Source organism: Brienomyrus brachyistius, chromosome 7 (genome assembly GCF_023856365.1).
Source record: "Brienomyrus brachyistius isolate T26 chromosome 7, BBRACH_0.4, whole genome shotgun sequence".
Taxonomy (NCBI): Eukaryota; Metazoa; Chordata; class Actinopteri; order Osteoglossiformes; family Mormyridae; genus Brienomyrus; species Brienomyrus brachyistius.
The window spans coordinates 12346699-12368512 of record NC_064539.1 but is presented as its reverse complement, the minus strand read 5'-3'; the positions used below and the strand labels follow the sequence as shown (position 1 = coordinate 12368512).

The window sequence follows — 21814 nt, the reverse complement described above, 5'->3', positions numbered from 1 at the left end:
AATAAACCCCTAGTTCTGCCCCGTATTCTGGCTGTTTGCTTGATCCATGCCTGCCTGCCTGTCCGTGCGCCTTACCCGCAATCCACGATCATGACAGATTATATGTAAAAATGGTTTGTATGTAAAAATGCATACTGTACACATATAAAATTCCAACACTTTTAAAAAGATGGGTTTAAAATGATTGATTAGATGTTACTGCAAGCAGACCTGTATTTTTTGATTTCCATTTTTCAGGGAGAATGGGATTATCTTTGCCATAAATGATAATTACGTCTGTGAACTTAATTTAATGTTTGTCTGAACATTGATTATGTATGGCTGTATACGTGCTTAAGAATACAATTTGTACAATTTCAACAATATATTCTGAAAGTTTGAAGAATTCAGCAAAAGACACTTACACAACATCTGGAAAAGAAAATCCAAGCTCACGTAATTAAACACGTAATTAAAAAAATCCCATCTGATTATAATCAGCCATTGCTACATTTCTTGAATTTCCATTTATACGCAGACCATAAAATATGGCATTGGTCCTAGAATATGTAGATAAATAATTTACTGCTTTCAACTCTATTCTGGAGTCTTGGAAAGTAGCCTGGACCTTAAAAGAAAACTACACTCATGCAGGTCTCATGTGGGAAAAAGTTATAGTCTATGGCTTTCCAAAAGAATACAGGAGGATGTATCATTTCACTTCAGATATTTGTAAAATGCTTTTAGCGATTACAGATTTTTTTCTGGTAGTGGGAAATGGACAAAAGAGAAGCATATTAGAAACGCAACAAAAGTCAAAACGTTTTATTTGTATTATTTTTGAGTGTTGATTGGACACACATAAGGAGGAGCTGAACAATCCTTGAACAAATATTAAACAAACCAGAACTGTAAAACTGAAATGTGTTCTTTAAAATCTATTAACACCGTCATAAAGAACTCTCATTGTAAATGAAATCAATCCAATATTCAAGGGAAATGGTTTTCAACTAGGGCGGCATGGTGGTGCAGTGGTTAGCACTGTTGCCTCAAACCTCTGAGACCCAGGTTCGAGTCTCCGCCTGGGTCACATGTGTGTGGAGTTTGCATGTTCTCCCCATGTCGTCGTGGGGTTTCCTCCGGTTTCTCCCCACAGTCCAAAGACATGCTGAGGCTAATTGGAGTTGCTAAATTGCCCATAAGAGTGCATGTGTGAGTGAATGGTGTGTGAGTGTGCCCTGCAATGGGCTGGCCCCCCATCCTGGGTTGTTCCCTGCCTCGTGCCCATTGCTTCCGGGATAGGCTCCGGACACCCCGCGACCCAGTAGGATAAGTGGTTTGGAAAATGGATGGATGGAGTCCATAATGGAATGGCACCTACCTACATTGAGCTATTCATCCGGACCCACGTTCCATCATAGCTAACATTACCTGGCTTATTTATTCTGGGAGCACATTGACTAACTCATCACTTAGCAATGCTTGATGTTCTCTTCTAATATTTCGCACATATCTAGTAGGAACCCAGTCCTCATAGTATTTTGATGTAACTGACAATTCTGAGATTAGGTTCTAACAATGTTTTGTAAAGTTCTTATTCCAATGCTATCTTGTACTTGTTACGTATTATTAATTGGAGACTCAGCCTAGGGGCACTTGTACCTAATTGGCTTCTTTACAGGTATTTGCGTGAGACGTGTTATCTGCCTTTCTAGTAAATTGATTGGGACAGAACTATATGCTAAATAAGTAAATGCAAGCGCTAAAATAAGTAAAATTGTGACCAAGGCAGAAGTTCATCACTGCTTTATGCTTTGGTACACAAAGCTCGTTAAATTTGCTTACAGAATCTTTAACTACAATGTGAGTCTCCTTACCTTCCAAAAGAGGAAGTGGCAGCTGTGTCCTCTCCCTTTGGCCATTTCTGAATAGTGGACTTTGCTCCGCGTACAAACCCTGGCTTTCAAGGCTTTGCTTCTTGTTGATGATGCCTTCTCGAGAGAACTGGAGTCTCTGAAACAGGTCTGATGAGAAATCCTGCCTGGACTGTATGCTGTCAGTGTGTCTGCATTTGCTGACACTCTGTATCTCATGCATTGGTTGTCCTGGTTGTTGTAGAAGCTTCCATTGCTTTGACTGTGGAAGAGATGATTTGTAAAGAGTATTTGCTTGAAAGATATTCTGAGAGCTTCTTTGTAGAGTGTGAGTGGTTTCCGGGTTCTGCTGCTTATCTTTTTGTTTAGGGTCATTGTGCTCATTTTCCAGCACCCTGAGCCTTTTACTTATATGGCTCAGAAATGTAGGCTTCATTGTCCTTCTATAAAGCCCACCCAGGTCTTCGTTATGGCAGCTGGAGAGTTGATTTTCATTATGCTTGTGTTTGTGCTTGTGTTTGCGTTTGTGGTGTCGGACGTTGGGTAAGGTATCGGCACCACCTTTAGGAACCATTAACAATGGCTGGACATGGTCCATTTTTGTGATGGGTAGCTGATGGGTACCAAATCTGTGTTTGGTACCAGGAGTAAACTTTAGATGAGCTCCAGAATGGAACTGGGATCCTGGGACAACTGGTCTTGAAAAAGGAGGGGTTGTTGTCCCAAAAGTATGAGGAATGTATAAAGGAGCAGGATATTGACCATAGTAGCCTAAGTTCATCATAGTGGTTGCAACAGGCATTGATGTATAAGGCATTGTATAGGGTGCATAGAAATTGCTGCTGGGAAAAGGATAGCCAAATCCATGGATAAATGGTGTCTTTGTTATCAACTCATCGGTTTTGCCTGGCTTACCACGCCGTTTTTTTGATTTCATTTCCAGATTCTTTCGAAACTGATGTAATTGGTCATAAGGAAAACATGGAACAGGATAGTACTGGTCATAATGAATTTGGTAAGTACTAGGATATAAATTCTCACAATATAACCTATAGCTGTGATGAGAAATATGGAACATCTGGAACTTGCTAATCAGTTCCTCTAGGTCAACTAGAAACTGAAGATCATTGTGCCTTTGAACACCCTTGCGTTTGCGCCAGTGCTTCTGTTTCTTCAGATTATCTGGACTAAGAGGAGTTTCTATACTGGGTGCAGTGCCATTCCTATTATGCCAGTGTCCTCTCCTTGATTTGTTGGCACTGTCGGCTGCAACAACCTCAGAGGGCTCAAGGCTACAAAAGTCAAAAGAATATCTTCTTCGGGAAACAGAGCCTTTCTCAGCTTGATCAGAAGTGCTGTTGTTGTCCGTGCCGATTCCACTATCACTAGGGATCGTCTCCTCACTATGTGACTCACTGACAGGAGATAAGGTAACCTCTTTCAGGGAGACCACCTCAGAGAGATGAGAAGGTGAGTTAGTCATAAGTTGAGGAGGAGAACGCTTCCAGTTGCTGGTCTTTGGGGTCTTCATGGGTAATCCACTGACGGCCTGAAGATTCGGCATGGTCCTCGGCTCCTGTGTATTGGTCCCTTGATTGAAAAGATGTGGTGTACAGCCTGTTCCACTAGCACCCACAGTTTGGGCAGAATTCAACTGGATGGCTTTGGGAGAAATATGCACAAGCGACCATGGTTTGGAAGGCACTGTAATGTTTTCAAATGAGTAAGAGGACAGTTGCTTATTTCTCATTTTGTCCTGGTCACTTTGGACTTGAACCCCAGGTCTTGGCTTCCTACCCCTCTTTTTACCAATATAAATAGTTCCTCGCTTACTGATGTTAATCTGCTTTCCAAGCCTGGCCTCGATTGTTGATGCTACAGTTGAAACAGTATTTGATGTGGGAGCCATGGATTTTAAAAACAGATTGTTCTTGTGACATGACAGAATTTCATTTAAGATACGTTTCATTTCAACTGTTTTTGTTTTATTAGAAGTGCTTTTGTTTATTTTAGTGACCTTATTTGCCTTCATTTCTTTCACTTGGTGGGTATGGGACAAACTATCATGGCCCATCTTAACAAATTTTGCTAAACTTTGCTTCCTCCTTCTTTTCTTTTGTGTATGAGATGTCTCCTTGGTAACTGGATTAACAGGACTGTCAGAGGTTTCCTCATGAATTGTCTCAACTGTAAGTAAAGGTTGCTTTTTTGGACGCCCACGGCTCTTCTTAACAGGGGCGATGACAGTCAAGCTGCCCACGTTGGTGTAGAGTGGGCTAGAAGGGGTGATAGGATATGCTGAGGGAAGCTCTGGAGCATTCTGATGACTTGACTCTTTTAATTTTGTACATGACATTTCCTCTGTCTGCAATTTGAGTGATTTCTTGTCTCTTTGTTCATCTGAAGCTGTCCTTGCATTGGACCTCCCCATACCATTTTTCCTCAGCCTTATCTTACTTGTGTTTACCATACCGCTCACAGGTCCTGCCATCTTTGTTTCAGGTTTATGATTATCTGCCACCTTTGCGGCCCATGACTCTATCTTGTTTGGGACCTTTGACTCTTTGTCCCTTTTTTTGGCTAACTCAGGGGGTTCTTCTCTTAAGTCTTCAGAGAACACTGCATCTTTTACTGACTGTTGATACTGTCGCCTTCTTCCAGCGTGCCCCTTTGACTCATCAGCTTGCACAGGAGCATACACTGACAGCATTTTGCTTTTCTCATTACACTCTCTATCCCCTGAAGACAGCTCAGAATTGTCAGACTCATTAATTCGCCTCTCTTTCACGCTATCTTCAGAGATGCTTTTAGCCATTTTCCCTTCCACGACATCAAAATTATAGGATGAAACTTTTCGCTCATATTTCCTCTTAATATTCCCAAACACTTGCGCAGAAACCTCACGTAAACCTTTATCTTTCTTGTCAGGAGCAAGTCTCATTAGACTGTGCTCTGTCTTCTGAGCTTCCTTTCGTGGAGGACTTGTAGGTATGAATGAGGGGATTATCTGGCAAGGGCTTCCAGTAACACAGAAACCAGAAGAAGGGTTGCTGGCAACTTTTTTTTGCTGGGATTTAGTATGGGTATTTATCAAATCTGGCAGAATATTGTGGGCTACATTCGTCATCTCTCCTGTAGGTCCAACACCTGTTCTGTTTTCTGGGGATGGACCTGATGATGCTTGTGACTTTGCGCTGTCCAGCTGAGGGTCACGTGTGTTTTGATTTAATTTCTTGAGGTCCACCTAGGAGACCAAAACAGAAAAGACATTAATAGAAATAATGTGAATTCCACAAAACAGTAACAATTCAAGAAGTGCTTTATGTTAATGAATAAAGTTCTTCCTGAACAAATATGCAAATGAGACTATATCTGTCATGATCGCGGGCGTGCTGAGCGGCGATCGTGAGGGTAGGCTGGTATGGAACAGGCAGGCAAGGCGAAATCGGGGCAAAACTCGGGGTTTATTAGGGAAACTAGGAACAGGCAGGATACCAGCACCAGACCACATTGAATCCACAACTAACTACAATGACGGACAAGGGGAACAGGTCAGACCAGGACTTAAATACACAAAGACTAATCAAAGGAAGCGGACACAGCAGGAAACGATCAGGGAAGCACACGTGGGTAATCAGGGGGCGTGGCACACACGAGGAGTGGACGAGCCGGGCATGACAAAATATCATTATGAATAGCATGAAAATTTTAAGTTTTTTGTCTTAAACATATGGCAAAGATAAGGAGAGGACTTCAACCCCTTTATATATCTTTTCTATATATACATTTTTCCCCAAAGAAGCTGATGTCTGCACTGTTAGAATAAATAGATGATAGTGTCTGTAACCAAGCTAAAGGAACGGAGGACGTGGAGTAGTACTGACCATTAATGCCTCCTAACAACACATTTCATTAAACATTATGCTTTTTAAAAAAGAAGAATTTATAATTGGACTAAAGTAATGAATGTTTAAACAAAAATTCATCTAATTCAGTATTAAAGATGAACCAAAAAGAACACTTTAATGAAAACAATATTCATGTAACTCTGCTCCGTGTTGATAATAAAGTGTAACAATGTAGTGTAACATTAATCAAACTGATAAATAAAAATTTAACTTGATACACATCTCCTGCTCATCTGGCAAAAGGCATTTTAAGGCATCGATTTAACATCATTAAATTATCATCATGGTTTACAAGTATTGCATATCTCCTGATATGACCAGTAACTACTTATGTCATGTCATGTTCTTATGAATGATCCAATTGCATTATTCTGTTTGACAGATTATTTTCATTGTTGCGACTGGTTTAGTCTTTATCAAGGACTGGGGGTTTGAATCTCGCCACCAATCTGTAGGGGGGAAGTTTGCATGTTCTCCCTGTGTTCTGGATGTTATCGTAAATACTACTCTCACAGTCTAATAAAATGCAAATTCGGATGTGTAAAACTGCCCATACCGTGATACTGCAAGTGAGAAAAATCCTGTGCATTAAAGTGCAGTAAAAGTACCAATGAGAAATAACCTGCAATCCTACTAATCTCAACTTGAGAAAAATGTAGATTCAGCTATTTATTTATATGGCATGAAACACAGGTAATGAATCAGACCAAAAAAACAGATTTTATTTTCCCGAAATTATTTGCTAGCCAAACAATACATCTGAATGTAGGCCTACATGTATGTATATTTATAAGAACAAATGCTCAGGCATAAGGATTTATTAATTTCAAATCGAAACTGCAATTTGAAACAACGCTATTAGCAAATGGGAAATGCTGCGATTTACAATATACAATATAACAGCATGTCTAACCCAGTGTTTAAAACTATCATGAGAACAGTTTTAGATATAGTTTTATATACATAGTTTTACATATTCATGCAATCCTCCTTGTGTGACAGTCATTCTCAGCAATCAGAAGTGCCATGCTCCAGAAATCTTACGCCAAATCTATCATTCCATTATAAACCTAAAATTAGCTGCAGAAAAGCACTGGGTTAGTTTCCAAACCATACAGAATTCTTATAAAGTAATGAAACTGTTACATATATGTGAATGTGTGTGCAAAATGGCTCAAATCGAAAATCTCAAGCCAGCCAGCTGACCAAAGTTGGCAACCCTGTAAGATGATGCACCTAAGTGATGGGGCTGACCTTCATTTTAGCAGCTATTATTTTGACATACAGTAACACCAGAAAGTAAATTAAGCAGAATAATTTAAGTCACGTGATAACAAAGACAGGCCAAGCTACTCCGCGTAGCTTAATGGCACGTCTATGGTTGCATTATATATTTTCCGAGTGTCTTATTTTAAGATATACTTGCATGGCAGTTGTTCTGTGATGATATTTACGTTTTGCTTTGCAATGCCTACAGACACTGTACAGAATTTTCATTCACTTTCAATGTGACAGAAATTATTTAGACCCTCACATGTTATTCACATCTTCCTTCCACCATATTGCAGAGTAATCGAGAAGAAAAGTTTTAACTGATGCGTTTTATTAATCAAGTAATCGTTAACTCTAATACTAGTACCAGAATGCTATCTTGATTTCTGTTTTTAAATGAATTTCAACCTGAACAAGAATACATTAAACATTATAACAACAAGTTCGAACAAGTTGTTTTGTTAGTTTAGTTAGTTACTGGAGGGATCAATTTCAATCATAAAGGGACACAGCCTTTCATTTATATTTTTTACTTATACATACTTATACTTTTACTTTTTTACTTATGGTCAGCCACTATATGGGGGCAGGGGAATATCTGGGTATAAATGAAGGGCATATTTGCAAGTCGCACTGGTGCGCCTAGTTATAAAATTTAGTCGCACTGTCTCCAAAAATGGTCGCAAAATGCTACTAAATGTTTACAACCTGGAACCATGTGGAACAACAAGGTTGATTTTTTTTTTTTTAGCCACTTTTCACACTACACAAGTAACAAAAACAACACACACACACACACACACATGAACCAGCTGAGAAATATGTCTCTGGGCATACATCTTTCAGTCTATATGACGTGCTTGTAAAACATTACGTTAGTCAGCCAATCACTTTAGATCTTTACACTGCATGTTTATTAGGTCACGGATGCTGAGATTTACTGTTTGTGCGTTGGAATTTGGAATAGAAATTAATTTTTCAATCCTGGATACGACTGGAGCATTTTGGTTGGTATTACAAAAGCACCGAAGTTTGGTACCCAGCCCTACGCTCACGTCATTATGCAACAGCAGGTGGTGCATTGAACCATTTGATAATATATATGTAATTTGAAAAACACGATATATAACGAACCATAGTAAATGGTATCCTTACATTCCTGTTAGGTAATGCTTTACATTAAATGCACTTTCATAATGCATTCATAGAACATTCATTGCACCTTCATAATGCATTCATATGCAACATGTAAGAAAACCGTAACATCCTATCATGCCTTAATAGGTTTAATGCACATAAATAACAAACATTATATGATTATACGATTATAGTATTTTATATTATATTATATTATTATATTATATTATTGTTTGTCATTAATGTATACTACAGCTGTTAAAGTATGTTAGGATGTTAAGGTATAATCCTAGTTGCTTATGAATTTTCTATGAATTCTTTAAGAAAGCATTATGTAGGTGCACTTAATGTTTTATGAATGTGTTATAATGACGTTATGAAGGTGTAATTAATTACCAAATATTAGAATTCTACTGCCAAACCAATTAGGCCTACAGTATCAACTAAAGGATTAATGAACGCAAAATTTGATGTGAGAGAATTTAGCATCCTTTCTCTGAGATCAGATTCATGTTAAATCTCACTTCTGCTTACAGGCAAAGCTTTATCATAGAGTAACACATGTTCATCTGTGCTGTGGCAAAAGAAAGGCCAATAAATCTCATGATTTCGCTGAGCGCAAAAAGAGGAACCATCTAGTTTTCAAATGCACCAGCTCGCTTTGAAAGGACCATCATTTTGTTAATGCAGCCCAGCATTTTGGGTGGCATGGGGTCTCAGTACATAGCACTCCTACAGAAAAGCTTTGAATCCCACCTCTGTTCTGCATGTGTGGGGTTCTCCCTGTGCTGCATTGGTTTCCTCCAGGTGTTCCAGTTTTCCTCCCTCAGTCCAAAGACAATTCAGTTTTTCTAAATTGCCAGGGATGGTATGTATGCATCATGCAATGGACTAGCATCCTATCCTGAGTGTACCCCAGCCTTGCACCCTAATGCTGCCTAGGGTAGTGTAGAGCTCCCCTACAACCCTGACCAGGATAAGCAGTTAGAAGTTGGAAATCCTGTATTTTATACATAGCATATACATAACTAGCATATATATAGCGTATAGCATATAGTCCCTTTCAGTTCTCATTCTCTATTTTTGGTAACTGCTAAAGAGTCCTTTGACTTCCAGTGAAACAAAATGTATTCATAATGAAAATTTGGTCTCCTTTTCTATTTGTAATCAAACAAAATTGTGTAACACTTTACATTAACTGCACCTTGCTACATTAATAACAAACTTTATATGATATTTATATTATGTTTATTATTAGTGTATATTAAAGCTATCAAGGTATGTTAGGATGTTATGGTATACTTACATGCTGCTTATGAATGTTATATGAATGCATTATGAAGTATACTGAATGCTATATGAATGCATAATGAATGCGTTATGAAGGTGCAGTTAATGTAAAGCATTACCCAACAATGTCCTTGAGAATCACCACTGGCACTCTGATACAGTATGTAAAAACAATAAATAATTAAAGCTGATAACGGACAAAGTTTTTATCAGCTTTGTAAGAAAATGTATCACGAATTAAAACAAAAAGAAATGCTGCAAATTGTTTGCATACATGCCAACTTGACTGTGGTGAACACAGGGAGCTGGGTGACGGAGAACTTGTACATTTCAGTGAAACCTGTGAGCGATCAAAAAAAGTCTCCTTATACAAAACATGTGTGGGCAGTGGTGGCTTAATGGTTAGGGAAACGCACTTGTAATTGAAAGACTGCAGGTTCGAATCCTCAAGCAGCAAGGCACCACTGAGGTACCCTGAGCAAGGTACTGCCCCATAGCACTGCTCTCCGGGCGCTGAATTAGCTGCCCCCTGCTATGTCACGATGTCATATATGGGTTAAATGCAGAGGACGCATTTTGTTGTTGTGCACTGTGGCGTGTCAACAATGACAACTATTCACATAAGTGTAACTTTCACCTAGTTTTGATTTTTCAATACAATCATGCTGACGGATCCACTGATCGGAAAACTCTGACAATATTGCCGTTTTCGTCTATAACCCGGAAACAAATTCAGGGAGGCTATAGAGGGTGGCGTATATTTTTTCTGCGTATTCAGATAAGCCTCTGCAGTAGGTCATGTCTGATACTGAAATCAACTCAGGTTTGGACTAAGCGCATCACAATTCATGCGATTTACATCTCTCAGCCATGAGACAGTCACATAATGGCTAAACACTACATCCGTTCATTACTTATGGCATAATTCAGTGACAGTAGAAACTGGTCTAATTACCATTGCATATACAGCAACTAAACATTTGTCTGAGAATAAATTTAGATGCATCTTTACATTGCTATATTAAAAAAAATTGAAGACCAGTTTCAGTTAATCAAGAGGATAACATCTGGAAGCTCTTCTGTGCTATGATGAAGTACTGCAACTGCCTCTTCTCTATAGAGCCATATCAGGGGAGCATCCGGTCCTGATAATTACAGATTGTAAAAATTAACAGTGAATATTTATCTTGTGCCAACAGTTACTTGATTCAGATTCCTTCCACACTGATGATGCGTTCTCTTCGGATTTTCCTAATTAGGCCAGATGCATTTGCCATCATCAGTCTCCTATATTCAAATAAGAGCACTCTTCAGTATTAACCCACTCTCTTTTAAAAATCACAGAGAATAGGTCCTTTGCGCTTTTACAGGTACTTGTCCCTTTCCTCTTGAAAGTAATTACCAGATTAGTGGATTATCTCTGTCCCTCTCACTCTCCATCTCAGCATGCAGCAACTCATGTAGTCTCAGAGCAGTCACACTTTGCTGTGAAAGAATTCGCAACAAGCTCAGTGTGGAGTTCAGTACAAGCTAGTCAATGTTCACTGGAGGAAGGTGTGTGTATGTGTGTGCAACCACTAACACCGCCTTCCAACCCTTGGTGCAGCATAATTAAATAACAGGCACAACAGTGATGAATTAAACAGAGATGCTCCATTGCTGGTCTCGCTCACTTTATTTCTGCTAAGAAATGGCACGACCTTCTTAGCTTCTTAATCCTGTAATCTACTGAGTGTACAATCATAGACATAATTCATGGAGCTTTCCAGGAGCCGTTTAATTTAAATAAAATGTCCCACAGTGTGCATTTCGGAAAACAACAGAAAGATATTAATTGTATTATGTTTCCACGGAGTAGTGGTGGGTTGCATGCCAGTATGAAGAACCTTTATGAATGTGATGTGTCGCATGCCAATATCGAGAACCTTTGTGAATGTGGAAGGTTATATGCCGGTATCAAGAACCTGCATCAAGACCACTCATCCATTGCTTACAGTAATACTGCACTCCAAATTAAAGTTCAAACTGCTATTATTATACCTATTACTATTAACAATAAATAAAATCAAACAAAGAAACCTTCAGGTATCATGGTATCTGAGGGCACAGATCTACAAAGTGAATGGCACCGGTACAAAGGCGGGTCACAGCAAGTTCTGAAAGGATTACATGGTAGAGTTGGAAATGCAATAATTTAATCCAGCAAGCTCCTACAGTATACTGATCCACGATCAGATTTCCCAGCCCCAATCCTAGAATTAACCTAGATAAACTAGGAATGTAATGGTAGAAGTATTCATATAAAAAATTTTCAGTATGGGTCTTTCGGTTCGGTACGCATATTAACCGAACGAATGCGGCAAATGCAGAACCTTTGATCTGTGTATTTGTGTGTTTCACTCGAGCCACATTCGGAAAGAGACGGATGAAGCCGCACCATTACGCATGCGTGTGTAAGTCCTAAAGTGAAGCTGGAAGTTGTTAATGTGATTATAAATAAAGCACAGGTGTTTCTTTAAAAGCTACAGCATAATGGATATTTGTTTTGTTACGCTTTGTATTTTTTTAGACAATAATTGTGTTGCACAGTTCTAATATGAAGCCGAAAGCTGCTGATGTGAATACAGTACAGATCAGGTTCAGCTAATTTTCTATATGTGCACCTCAATGGATATTTATTGTATTTTGATTTACTTGAGATAATATTTAAGGACATTTCCGTTTTTTATTAGTAGGTTGTAGCAGTACTGAAACCTATACTTAATATAGGGTCACAACTGAGCTGGCATGATAAAAATTGGGTTGCGATGCAATGCCCTAGAATCTGCAAGAGGTTTGTTTTTATAAACAAGGGTACTATTTTAATCTGTTTGGTTGTTACAAATCAAATTAAAAATGCATTCAAGCATTAGAATGACTAGTTAAGGTATGAAAAGTGGTGGGGTCTGGGGGGAGGGAGGGCATACATTCCAAATCCTTAAACAATTACAGTAGTCATCTCTGGGTTTACCATTTCTTCTACCTTACCTAGCTGATCCATAACACTGCTTTACTCTGCTTTTGTCATGTTGGTATGCCTTGTGTTTGTTCTGTAACCAATGGTTACAAATGGCCAGTGCTACATCCAGCCAACTTTCCCCTGGCCTGCCTGCCCCTGAACAGTGTGTAATATCCATTCTGGAAAACATTCTTCCCCCTTCACCCGCCCCCACATCGGAGTGAGAGAAGCAGTAGGCTGCTTCTCTAATTAACTGGCATGTGGGACTGATACCCAGGCTTCGCATATCTTAAGGTCAAACATTCCCCCCGGTATTCTCTGTGTAAATCTGATATTTTATATGCATTAGGAGAGCAAATTCACAAGAAATTACATCATGTGGTGCAAATCACAACGTGCATGCTGCATAAATTGCACTCGCCTGGAAAAGTCTAGTTATGCTAAGGGCAGGACAACAGCAGAGCAATGGCGAAGCAATAGCTTAATTAGGATGATGGCCATTTCATTGAGGGGTAGGCTTTTTAAATTGTTTTACCTTTTCAGTTATTTATGGTTTGCTTGGTTGTAAATTAAATGCTCAGTTTGACGCGGCTGATGGACCCACTTTAGTGATTTAGAGAGTAAATGAGGGACGATTCCAAATTTCTGCTGCAATTTTTTCCAAGGAAGGGAAATGTAGCAGAAAAGAGAACAAAACAGCCAATCACTATAACAAAAAAATGGAAACAATGAAGCAAGCTGTCATGCCCGGCTCATACGATCCTCGAGTGTGCCACGCCCCCTGATTATCCACGTGTGCTTCCCCAAGCATGCCCAGCTGTGTCTTATTATTTCGCCATGTCTTTGTTCTATTTCAGTCCACGTCTTGCCCTGCTTTTTGTCCGTCATTGATGTTACCTGAAGTTAGTGATGTCCCCTTCTGTCCGTAGCCATCTTCCCCTTAATAAAACCCCAGTTTTCCCCATATTCTGCCTGCTTGCCTCATCCTTCCCTGCCTCCTTCCTGCCAGCCTGCCCGTCTGCACCGCGAACTCTGACACAAGTGGCACAAGAAGCAAGTGGCTCTGTGACCAGTACTAAGTGGAATCTCAAAATTGCTCTACTGTATATGAGTATGTGTGATACACTAGCACTGTCCTTAGTGTGTACCCCTGCTCTGTCTCCTATGCTGTGTGGGATGCACTGGCACTGCACTGAGTGTGTACCCCTGCTCTGTCTCCTATGCTGCATGGGATGCACTGGCACTGCGCTGAGTGTGTACCCCTGCATTGTCTCCTACGCTGCATGGGATGCACTGGCACTGCGCTGAGTGTGTACCCCTGCATTGTCTCCTATGCTGTATGGGATGCACTGGCACTGCGCTCAGTGTGTACCCCTGCATTGTCTCCTACGCTGCATGGGATGCACTGGCACTGCGCTCAGTGTGTACCCCTGCTCTGTCTCCTATGCTGCATGGGATGAGCTCCAGGCTCCCTGAGAACCAAAGCTGAATAATAGGTTAGAAAATGAAGAAAAATAAATTACAATTTGTCCATTATTATTCCTGTCACTATAGGTCAATCAATCGATCAGTAAAAAAAATATAAAAAAAATAAAAAAATTGGCATCGGCAGATTAATCAGACTACATGGTCGATATAGTGCTGGCTGTGTGTGGGTGCGTGTGATTGATATGCAGCCAGGCGGAACACTCATGTGCTGTAGGGTGGTTTATCAGCACCTATAGTAGGGAACCATGTGTGACAATCAAAGGTAAGAGTTCTAAATTCCTACTGCTCATACCAGTTTCTCTTGATTAATAACACCACCACAAAGCAGAAAAGATCTGTTTCTAAACATATTGTTTTGTTACTTTTGTCAGAAACTGAATAATGAAATGCCAATGTGTTTATATTATTGGTATTGTTTTTATTTTCCATTTTAAAATGCTGCATGCCCCTGTGTAATCAATATTTAGAGTTCATTTTTGTTATTGTCTGTTGTTAATATTAAATAAATATTTAAAGTTGAGCAGTTGCGTTAATCAAGTGTTATTTCTCTACATGCACCATTACATTCCTGATGCTATTATATAATAAATAATCATAATCATAATAATAGTTATGTAATAATCATTACAGTCAAGACTGAAAGGCAAATCTTACCATCAGATATTGCAGCAGAACATCTTAGCACTCCCCAAGAACAAAGCAAAATTAAAATGCATGGAAAGTTTCTAGCTAGCTGAGATAGCATCATAAGGTCAGACCATTTTTCTCTTTCGCTCCTACAGATACATACCCGAGTAACGTATCATACCAGAATGGCTCGCCACAGAGTTTGGCCAAGCAGTGCCCAAACGCAGCCCGAGCCCTGTAAGCCTGACATTTCCCCCTGCCGTAACCAGGAAGAACAAAAGTCCTTATTATTATTTTCTGTTAGCTGTTGTAGCCTTGTTTGTTATTCCTTGTTTTGCCTTCATTCTTTTTTCCGAACTGGTGTGTGTAAGATACAATGTAAATGTTTCAGTTTGTTCCCGCAGTCACATCCTGTCCTGCAGCATGTTTACACATGGTATTGCTGTCCCTAGACATTTCATTATTCGGAATACATTTTCATATTTACCTTATCCCCATATTGCATTACTTATAGCTTATTTATTATTATTTTGTCTACTTATCCACGTATTGCATTGTCTTCTCCCGTATTGCACTACTGTGTGTCATCTCCCACCCCCGCAATTGTGGCACAAGAATTTCACTGTATTCTCAGAATACACAGGATAATAAAACAGCATTCTGGTGAGGTGGAGTCTTTTGAGTCTGATGAGTTAAAGTAAATAATACATGGAACAGGCACACGGACAGCAATGGACAGCATATGCAATAGAGTCTACAGAGTCACCAGTTCTGCTGAACTGCATGTCTATAAATTGTAGGAGGAAACCCACTCAAAAAGTGCTGGGAAAGTCACACCCAGTGAGCTAGGGGCTGCACTTAAACTTTCAACCTTGATGCTGTAAGGGAACAACTCTACCCACCGGGCCACCATCCTACCGCCAGTAAAAAAACACACTAATTACACAATTTGAACCTACCTTGTACTTATTGCCAAATATGTAGTTTGAAGCACGTTAACAAAATGACGTTAATTTGTTCTCCATGCCGCTGGGACAGAAGCGCATTGCTCAATACTGCCAATAGCACTAAAGGCTCATGGCCCTCGTCAGCTACTTTCCCTCTGTCAATAAATCTACCGCAGTTGCCTGTAGCTGAGGGAAGTAAATCATTTTAACCTATGCTGGAAAAGAGAGGGAAAATGAAAGGAGAGAACGGGCGGGGGAAAATAAATGATTAACTTTGGTAGGCTCCCACAGCTCCCTGTTGAGATATATAATGTAGCTGTACAATGCAGCTGCTGTGGAACAATGAATCCATTCAAGTGAACCATAAACAATTTAATTTGATAACGGAGTAATTAAAAAAAACATCATTCGTGAAGAGGCACAGTCATACTCATATGAAAATTAATACCCCACAACGAAAGGCTTCCAATTAAAGATTTTCTAGTTTTCCAGGACTGGAATACATTCACATGTGTGTAATTTTGCCATTCGGCTTAAAGAATGGCAACTCGTGCACCTTCAACAATTTGAAACTATATAAAAGGGGCCGGTAATCACTGTGCCTCCCCCTCCTCACATGCCATTCACCTGCTACACTGTACTAGGTAGGATAAACGTGTGCCATGACCCATAAACTCAGGCTATCATCCACATTGTCATAGAGTCAGACTGAAATACCAAAATTACCCCCTTAATTGCTGTCCTTATATTGCACTGACCATATTAGCAAGATTGAAACTGACATCATCATAATTACACAGTGAATCCTCAAATAAAAAGTCAGACTGCGTTTTGCAATTCCAGTAAGTTATGGATGGGAGTGTGCGGAGTCTGTGTGCTTTACCTCATGTGAAAAGATAAGACATTCATTTATTCAGAAACAATGTCTAACATCATCAATAACACTTGGCTGCACATATTAAATATAGAAATATATTTATGCATTTAACAAATATAGAATAATTTAGTATACTTTCCACCCAAATGTTTGAAATTAACACTTTGTAGATCGTCCAATTTATGCTGAACTACATAAGATACATTACACTGCATATTGATACAGGTAAAAAAAATCTATATTCTATAAATCCAAACTTGACTATTTCATCATGCTAGTGTCTGGCTGTTAAAATTTGCAGTGTTAATTTTGTTGATGAAAACTATGACAAATATTTGTCAATTAAGATTTTTAATTGACAAAAATGAGACGATAATAAAATGAAAATTCATTTATGATGCCAAATCTATGACGAAATGTACCGACATTTTCATCAATGAATAAAAAATGTCAGGAAGAGATTAAATTGGAACTGATGCAATGAGAAGCAATGTCTTTAGTTAGTGTTGATTGTAGTTGTGAATAATTTGATAATGTTGACTTAACCGGGTTCAAGAGTATGAACTAGAGATGCACCGATCAACTAGTCAGGGACTGGAATCGGCAGATTTTCAGCGTGCTTGGCCCATATCGGAGGCTGGCTGGTGAGTCTCATGTATTTCCAACACTGAACTGGTCCATTTTACGCATGCACCACAGGCTTATATTCAGTGGCGCAGGCAATGACCTCACAGCCGCCTGCACAAACATAGCCAAATGGCCACAGTGAAAGTTCTTCACTGTGAGTGAAGATGACACAAAGATGGCAAGTTGTAATACATGTAAAGCCAAAGTAAACCGCTACGAAATAAAGTGCATGTGTGAAATCTAGGCATGTGATAAGGTTGAATGTTCAACAAAAGCATCTCAAAAAGGTAGTAGTTGGCTGTGTTTGTCCAAATAGCGTTTTGTGTAACATTTTGGTCCTTCGAGTCGGATTGGCAGTAATTATTCCTGGCGTAATGGAGAATGAAGAGGAAATGTATGGAGATGGAAGAGCTACATGCCCAGTACGTCAACCTGCTCGACTTCAGGATTATGAAGTGCTATATATAGGCTACCCTCGAAGGGATGTAACTCTGAAGACCACACGCATTCCTAGTGTTGAGGGACAGCACTCAGGAGATGGCCAAGTTTGTTTCCCTTCCTAAATCACAAGCTCACTCTGACCAGTGCTATAGGGATTCCCCTCTTCATGAGATCCACGGGGTAGCCCCAGCACATTTAAGTATGACAGAGCCTTGTGATGCTTCAGATGAGCGCTCCTCATTGGAACAACCTGCCCACTACATTGCCTCTGACTACCTTGATGAGCTCCAAGCAATTAGGGGAGAGAATGCCATGCTCCATCCAGTCTAAAACACAAATTCCAGTCAAGCCTCAGGGAACTCAAAGAAGTACGTGCTGAGATTAGAGAGCTGATCCAGGCAGCCTGCTCCATGAAGATCGACCTCCATACTGTTCCCAGTAGCCCAGCATCTAGCCACGTTCTCCCTGCCATACCACCAGTACATAAACCAACCTTTAGGAGTGATCCTACTTTGTACCAACATCAGACAATAATGACTGAGGCAGAGGAGGAATACCGACGGCCTGACCCTCCGCCATGACCTGTACCAGGTGCAGGGCTCAGTAATGAATTGGAAGGCCTGAACCTAGCACAACAGAGGGAACACCCACTCTTTCCGCATGGAGACACCATAAGTCCTAAGGGCCTTCCTCTGCATCCTCCAATACAGTGTTGGGAAACCCAACACACTCCTCAACCTCACAAGCTATTCAGAACCCAAGTTTTGTGGGACACCTAACAGAACCATTGCATTCAGCCATACATCTTAACCCACCAAACCTGCAGTATGCAGACCCAAACATTTCAAGGCATCTGAGGCCTACTCACACTACAGCCTCCAAGGTAGAGCCAGGCATGTCCTCCTTTCCTTTCCCTACGTATGGTCAACTGCCAACAACAGAACAAGTATACAGAGGTCCCAAACCAAACATTCCAAAATTCATCCATACTGACCCTAGTGAATTTGCCAGACTCCGTATAGCTCTGCAGAACCTACTGCCACCAGAGAAAACAGGGTTCTTTAAATATCAGATATTGGTGGACCATTTGAAATTGGAGGAAGTCAGGTTAATAGCTGATGCTTATCTTAATTCGCCAACCCCTTATACTGACACTATGGCAGCATTGCATGAAAAATTTGAACAGCCCCACCAGCTGGGCCATTATCTGAGCATTATCTCAGTCAGTGCATTGCAGCTGCTAAGCTTTCCACAGGTCTGCTTAGAGAATGGGTACGCACTAATAAACGTTTCTGGCGATGTGATAGACGGCAACAAGCTGCCCAGTGCGATTTACAGAAGCCCTGCACTATATGTCAGAGGAAACATCTCCTTGTCCTTCATGAGCTGCACCAGCGATGCAGGGCACAAAGGAAGAGAGCTGCTTGAATAATTCTGCATCAGACATACTTTATTTGGTTTGACCGACAGCTGGAAGCAGAGTCATGTGGAGCTTGGACACCTTTACTGTTCTCGACGACGGCCCAGTGAGGACTATGAGGCTACCCAACGCTGCTAAGACCCTGGGCATTACAGGCATAGCAGAAGAAATCGCACTGTGTACAGTACGGCAAGATATTCAGACCAAAACAGTTTTCAGAGGTCAATGGCATCCTTCAGTATGCAACGCCCTTGCTGTGACAGAAGGAAATGCTGCCCTTAGAAGCACCCAAGGAATCTGCCAAGCCTACTTTACCAAGAGGCGCTTTCTAAGAGACCCTGCCAAGTCTGAGGCCTATAAGATCGAGATGGAAAAGCTTATCCAAGCTGGAATAGTTCAGGATCTCACCCAAGAGACATCACCAAAGAGAAGTCTGGTATATCTCTCACCATTTCGTCAATCACAACGGAAAAAATCGTCTTGTCTAACTGTTCCCATCAATACCTCGGACAAACCCTGAACCTCACCTGTTGCCAGGCCTTTCACTTGGTGCCTCCCTTTTGGGAGTATTGATCAGGGAGCACCGCATTGCAGTCAGCGGTGACATAAAGGAGATGTTTCACCAAGTGTGTCTCCTCCCTGCAGATCGCTCCCTATTACAATTCCTGTGGCATGACCCAAACCAGGAAGAGTTCCCCAGGACTTTCAAATGGTCGATGTTACCATTTGGCATTGCATGCAGCCCCTGCTGTACTGCTTATGCCCCGCAGCGACATGTTGTCGGCCATAGTCGGCCTGGGGAAGATGTCAGGGTTTCGGTTGAAAGGTGCTTTTATGTCGACAACTGTCTTCAGAGCCTGTGCACACCGAAAGAGGTTGGTCACCAAGCTGAGAGAGGTTCTAGCCTCTGCTGGCTTTGACCTGTGGCAATGGGCAAGTAACATCCCAAGTGTGCTGGGTCACCTACCACCAGAAGCCAGATCAGAGGGTCTGGAGCTGTGGCTGGCGCAGGACAAATCTGATCCGTTGGAGTCTACTTTAGGCCTTAGCTGGCATTTGCAGTCAGATACCTTGGGGTGCAAACATTAGCCAGTTAGCTATGAGAAGCCAATTATGCGGAACATCTACAAAGTATTGGCCACACAGTATTTCCTGCTGTGCTTTACTACCCGTGCGAAGATTATCATAAGGCAGCTATGGAAAAAAACATCGTGGATGGGATGATACAAACCTACCGCTGGACCTCCTGCAGTCATGGCAGACATGGGAGGAAGAGCTGTAGGCAAAACTACACGTTACCCTTCCACAAGTATATAACTCATCCAAGGTGAATGTAGAAGATGTCACCTATGAGATCCATATCTTTGCAGATGCTTCAGAACAAGCTTACGAGGCCGTATCACACCTGAGGACCGTGTACAAGCAAGGGCAGATAAATACATACTTCATTCTTGCAAGATCAAGGGTGGCACCCAAACGTGTGCAGCAGTAGTAGCAGCCCAATTGGTCTCCATCCTGGAAAGGGAGCTTACACTGACGATAAGTCAAACCGTCCTTTGGTTAGACTTGACCACTGTCACTACAAAGTCTTTGTGGGGACCAGGGTAGCAGAAACTGACAGAACACTGCATCTGGCCTTTTGTAGATTAAGAAAACAACCCTGCGGATGACCTTACCCATGAAAAAACCCTGAAACAGCTCATTCAACCTAACCGATGGACATCAGGGTCCCCTTTCCTCAAAGGGAGTCCCTCTTCATGGCCGGAAAATCCCAAGCTGGGGATTTCAGAGGACATCACAGAATTATGGAAGTCAGCATTTTATGGGGTTAGTACAACACCCGATGAACTAACCTGCATAGAAGGTAAGAAATGTGGCTCCGGGCAGGAACTCCTGAACACTGCCGTACAGGAAATGCAGCCTGAGTCAAACGTTGGTACCCAGCCTACAGCTGAGCATTGCTGGAGAGCGGAAATCCTCATGCTACAGCAAGCTCAGCAGGAGTCCTTCCTTGCTGACTACCAAATCCTTGTAGCAGGGAAACAGGTGAGCTCCCGACGCCGCCTGATTACTTTAGCTCCAGAAATCGATCAGGCCACTGGACTCATCAGGGTGGATGGGAGACTTCGGCGTTCTGCTGAACTGGAAGAATCGGCGGTGCATCCAATAGTCTTATATGCCATGCACCCGACTACACAATTGCTTATTCAGGACTATGACAATCGATTAAAACATCCTGGTCCTGAAAAGGTTTATGCTGAGATGCGGTGATCTTACTGGATACTTTGTGGTCATGAAGCTATTCGCCGGTATCAGCGTACCTGTGCTGATTGCCAAAAATGGAGAGCCACGACCATAGTCCCTAAAATGGCTGATCTACCTGCTGCTCGCCTTCACCTCCATAAGCCTGCCTTCCATTCTACAGGCATGGACTGCTTTGGTCCGCTGTTGTTTAAGGTTGGGAGATGCACGGAGAAGAGACAGGGAGTCATTTTCAAGGGTCTAACTATGTGTGCTGTACACCTGGACCTTCTCACACGCATGTATGGATGCAAACTCCTTTCTAATGGCTCTTAGGAAGTTTATTGTCCGAGGAGGAACACCAGCGGAGCTGTGGTACGATCATGGGATCAATTTCTGAGGCGAGGAAAAGGGAGCGGCCGTGATGATGCTGGATCCACAGTTGCTGCGGGCCTTGTGACTCATTGGGCAGGTAAACAAGGTCCATTGACAGGTCAGGTTAGCAGATGTGGACACTGATGGACGCACTTACACCAGACCCGTGGCAAGGCTGCCAGCCCTGACGTCTGGTGAGGATCACATCAACACATCAGGATGTAGGTCGGACTGAGTCACATTTTACTAGTTGCGAATGTGCCCTGCACATTCAGGGGCGGCTGCGTAGAAGGCTGCATGCGGGAGGACTCCA

At 41.4% G+C, this 21814-nt stretch overlaps 1 protein-coding gene across 1 annotated transcript in view; it reads right to left on the bottom strand.

The window, feature by feature from the left end:
- The window catches only part of LOC125745629 (SET-binding protein-like), a 60502-nt gene that overhangs the window by 5147 nt on the left and 33541 nt on the right, over positions 1–21814 (bottom strand). Inside the window, exon 3 of the mRNA XM_049018646.1 lies at positions 1857–5097. Within this exon, the coding sequence (XP_048874603.1) occupies positions 1857–5097 (3241 nt within the window). The remainder of the gene's footprint in view (positions 1–1856; positions 5098–21814) is intronic.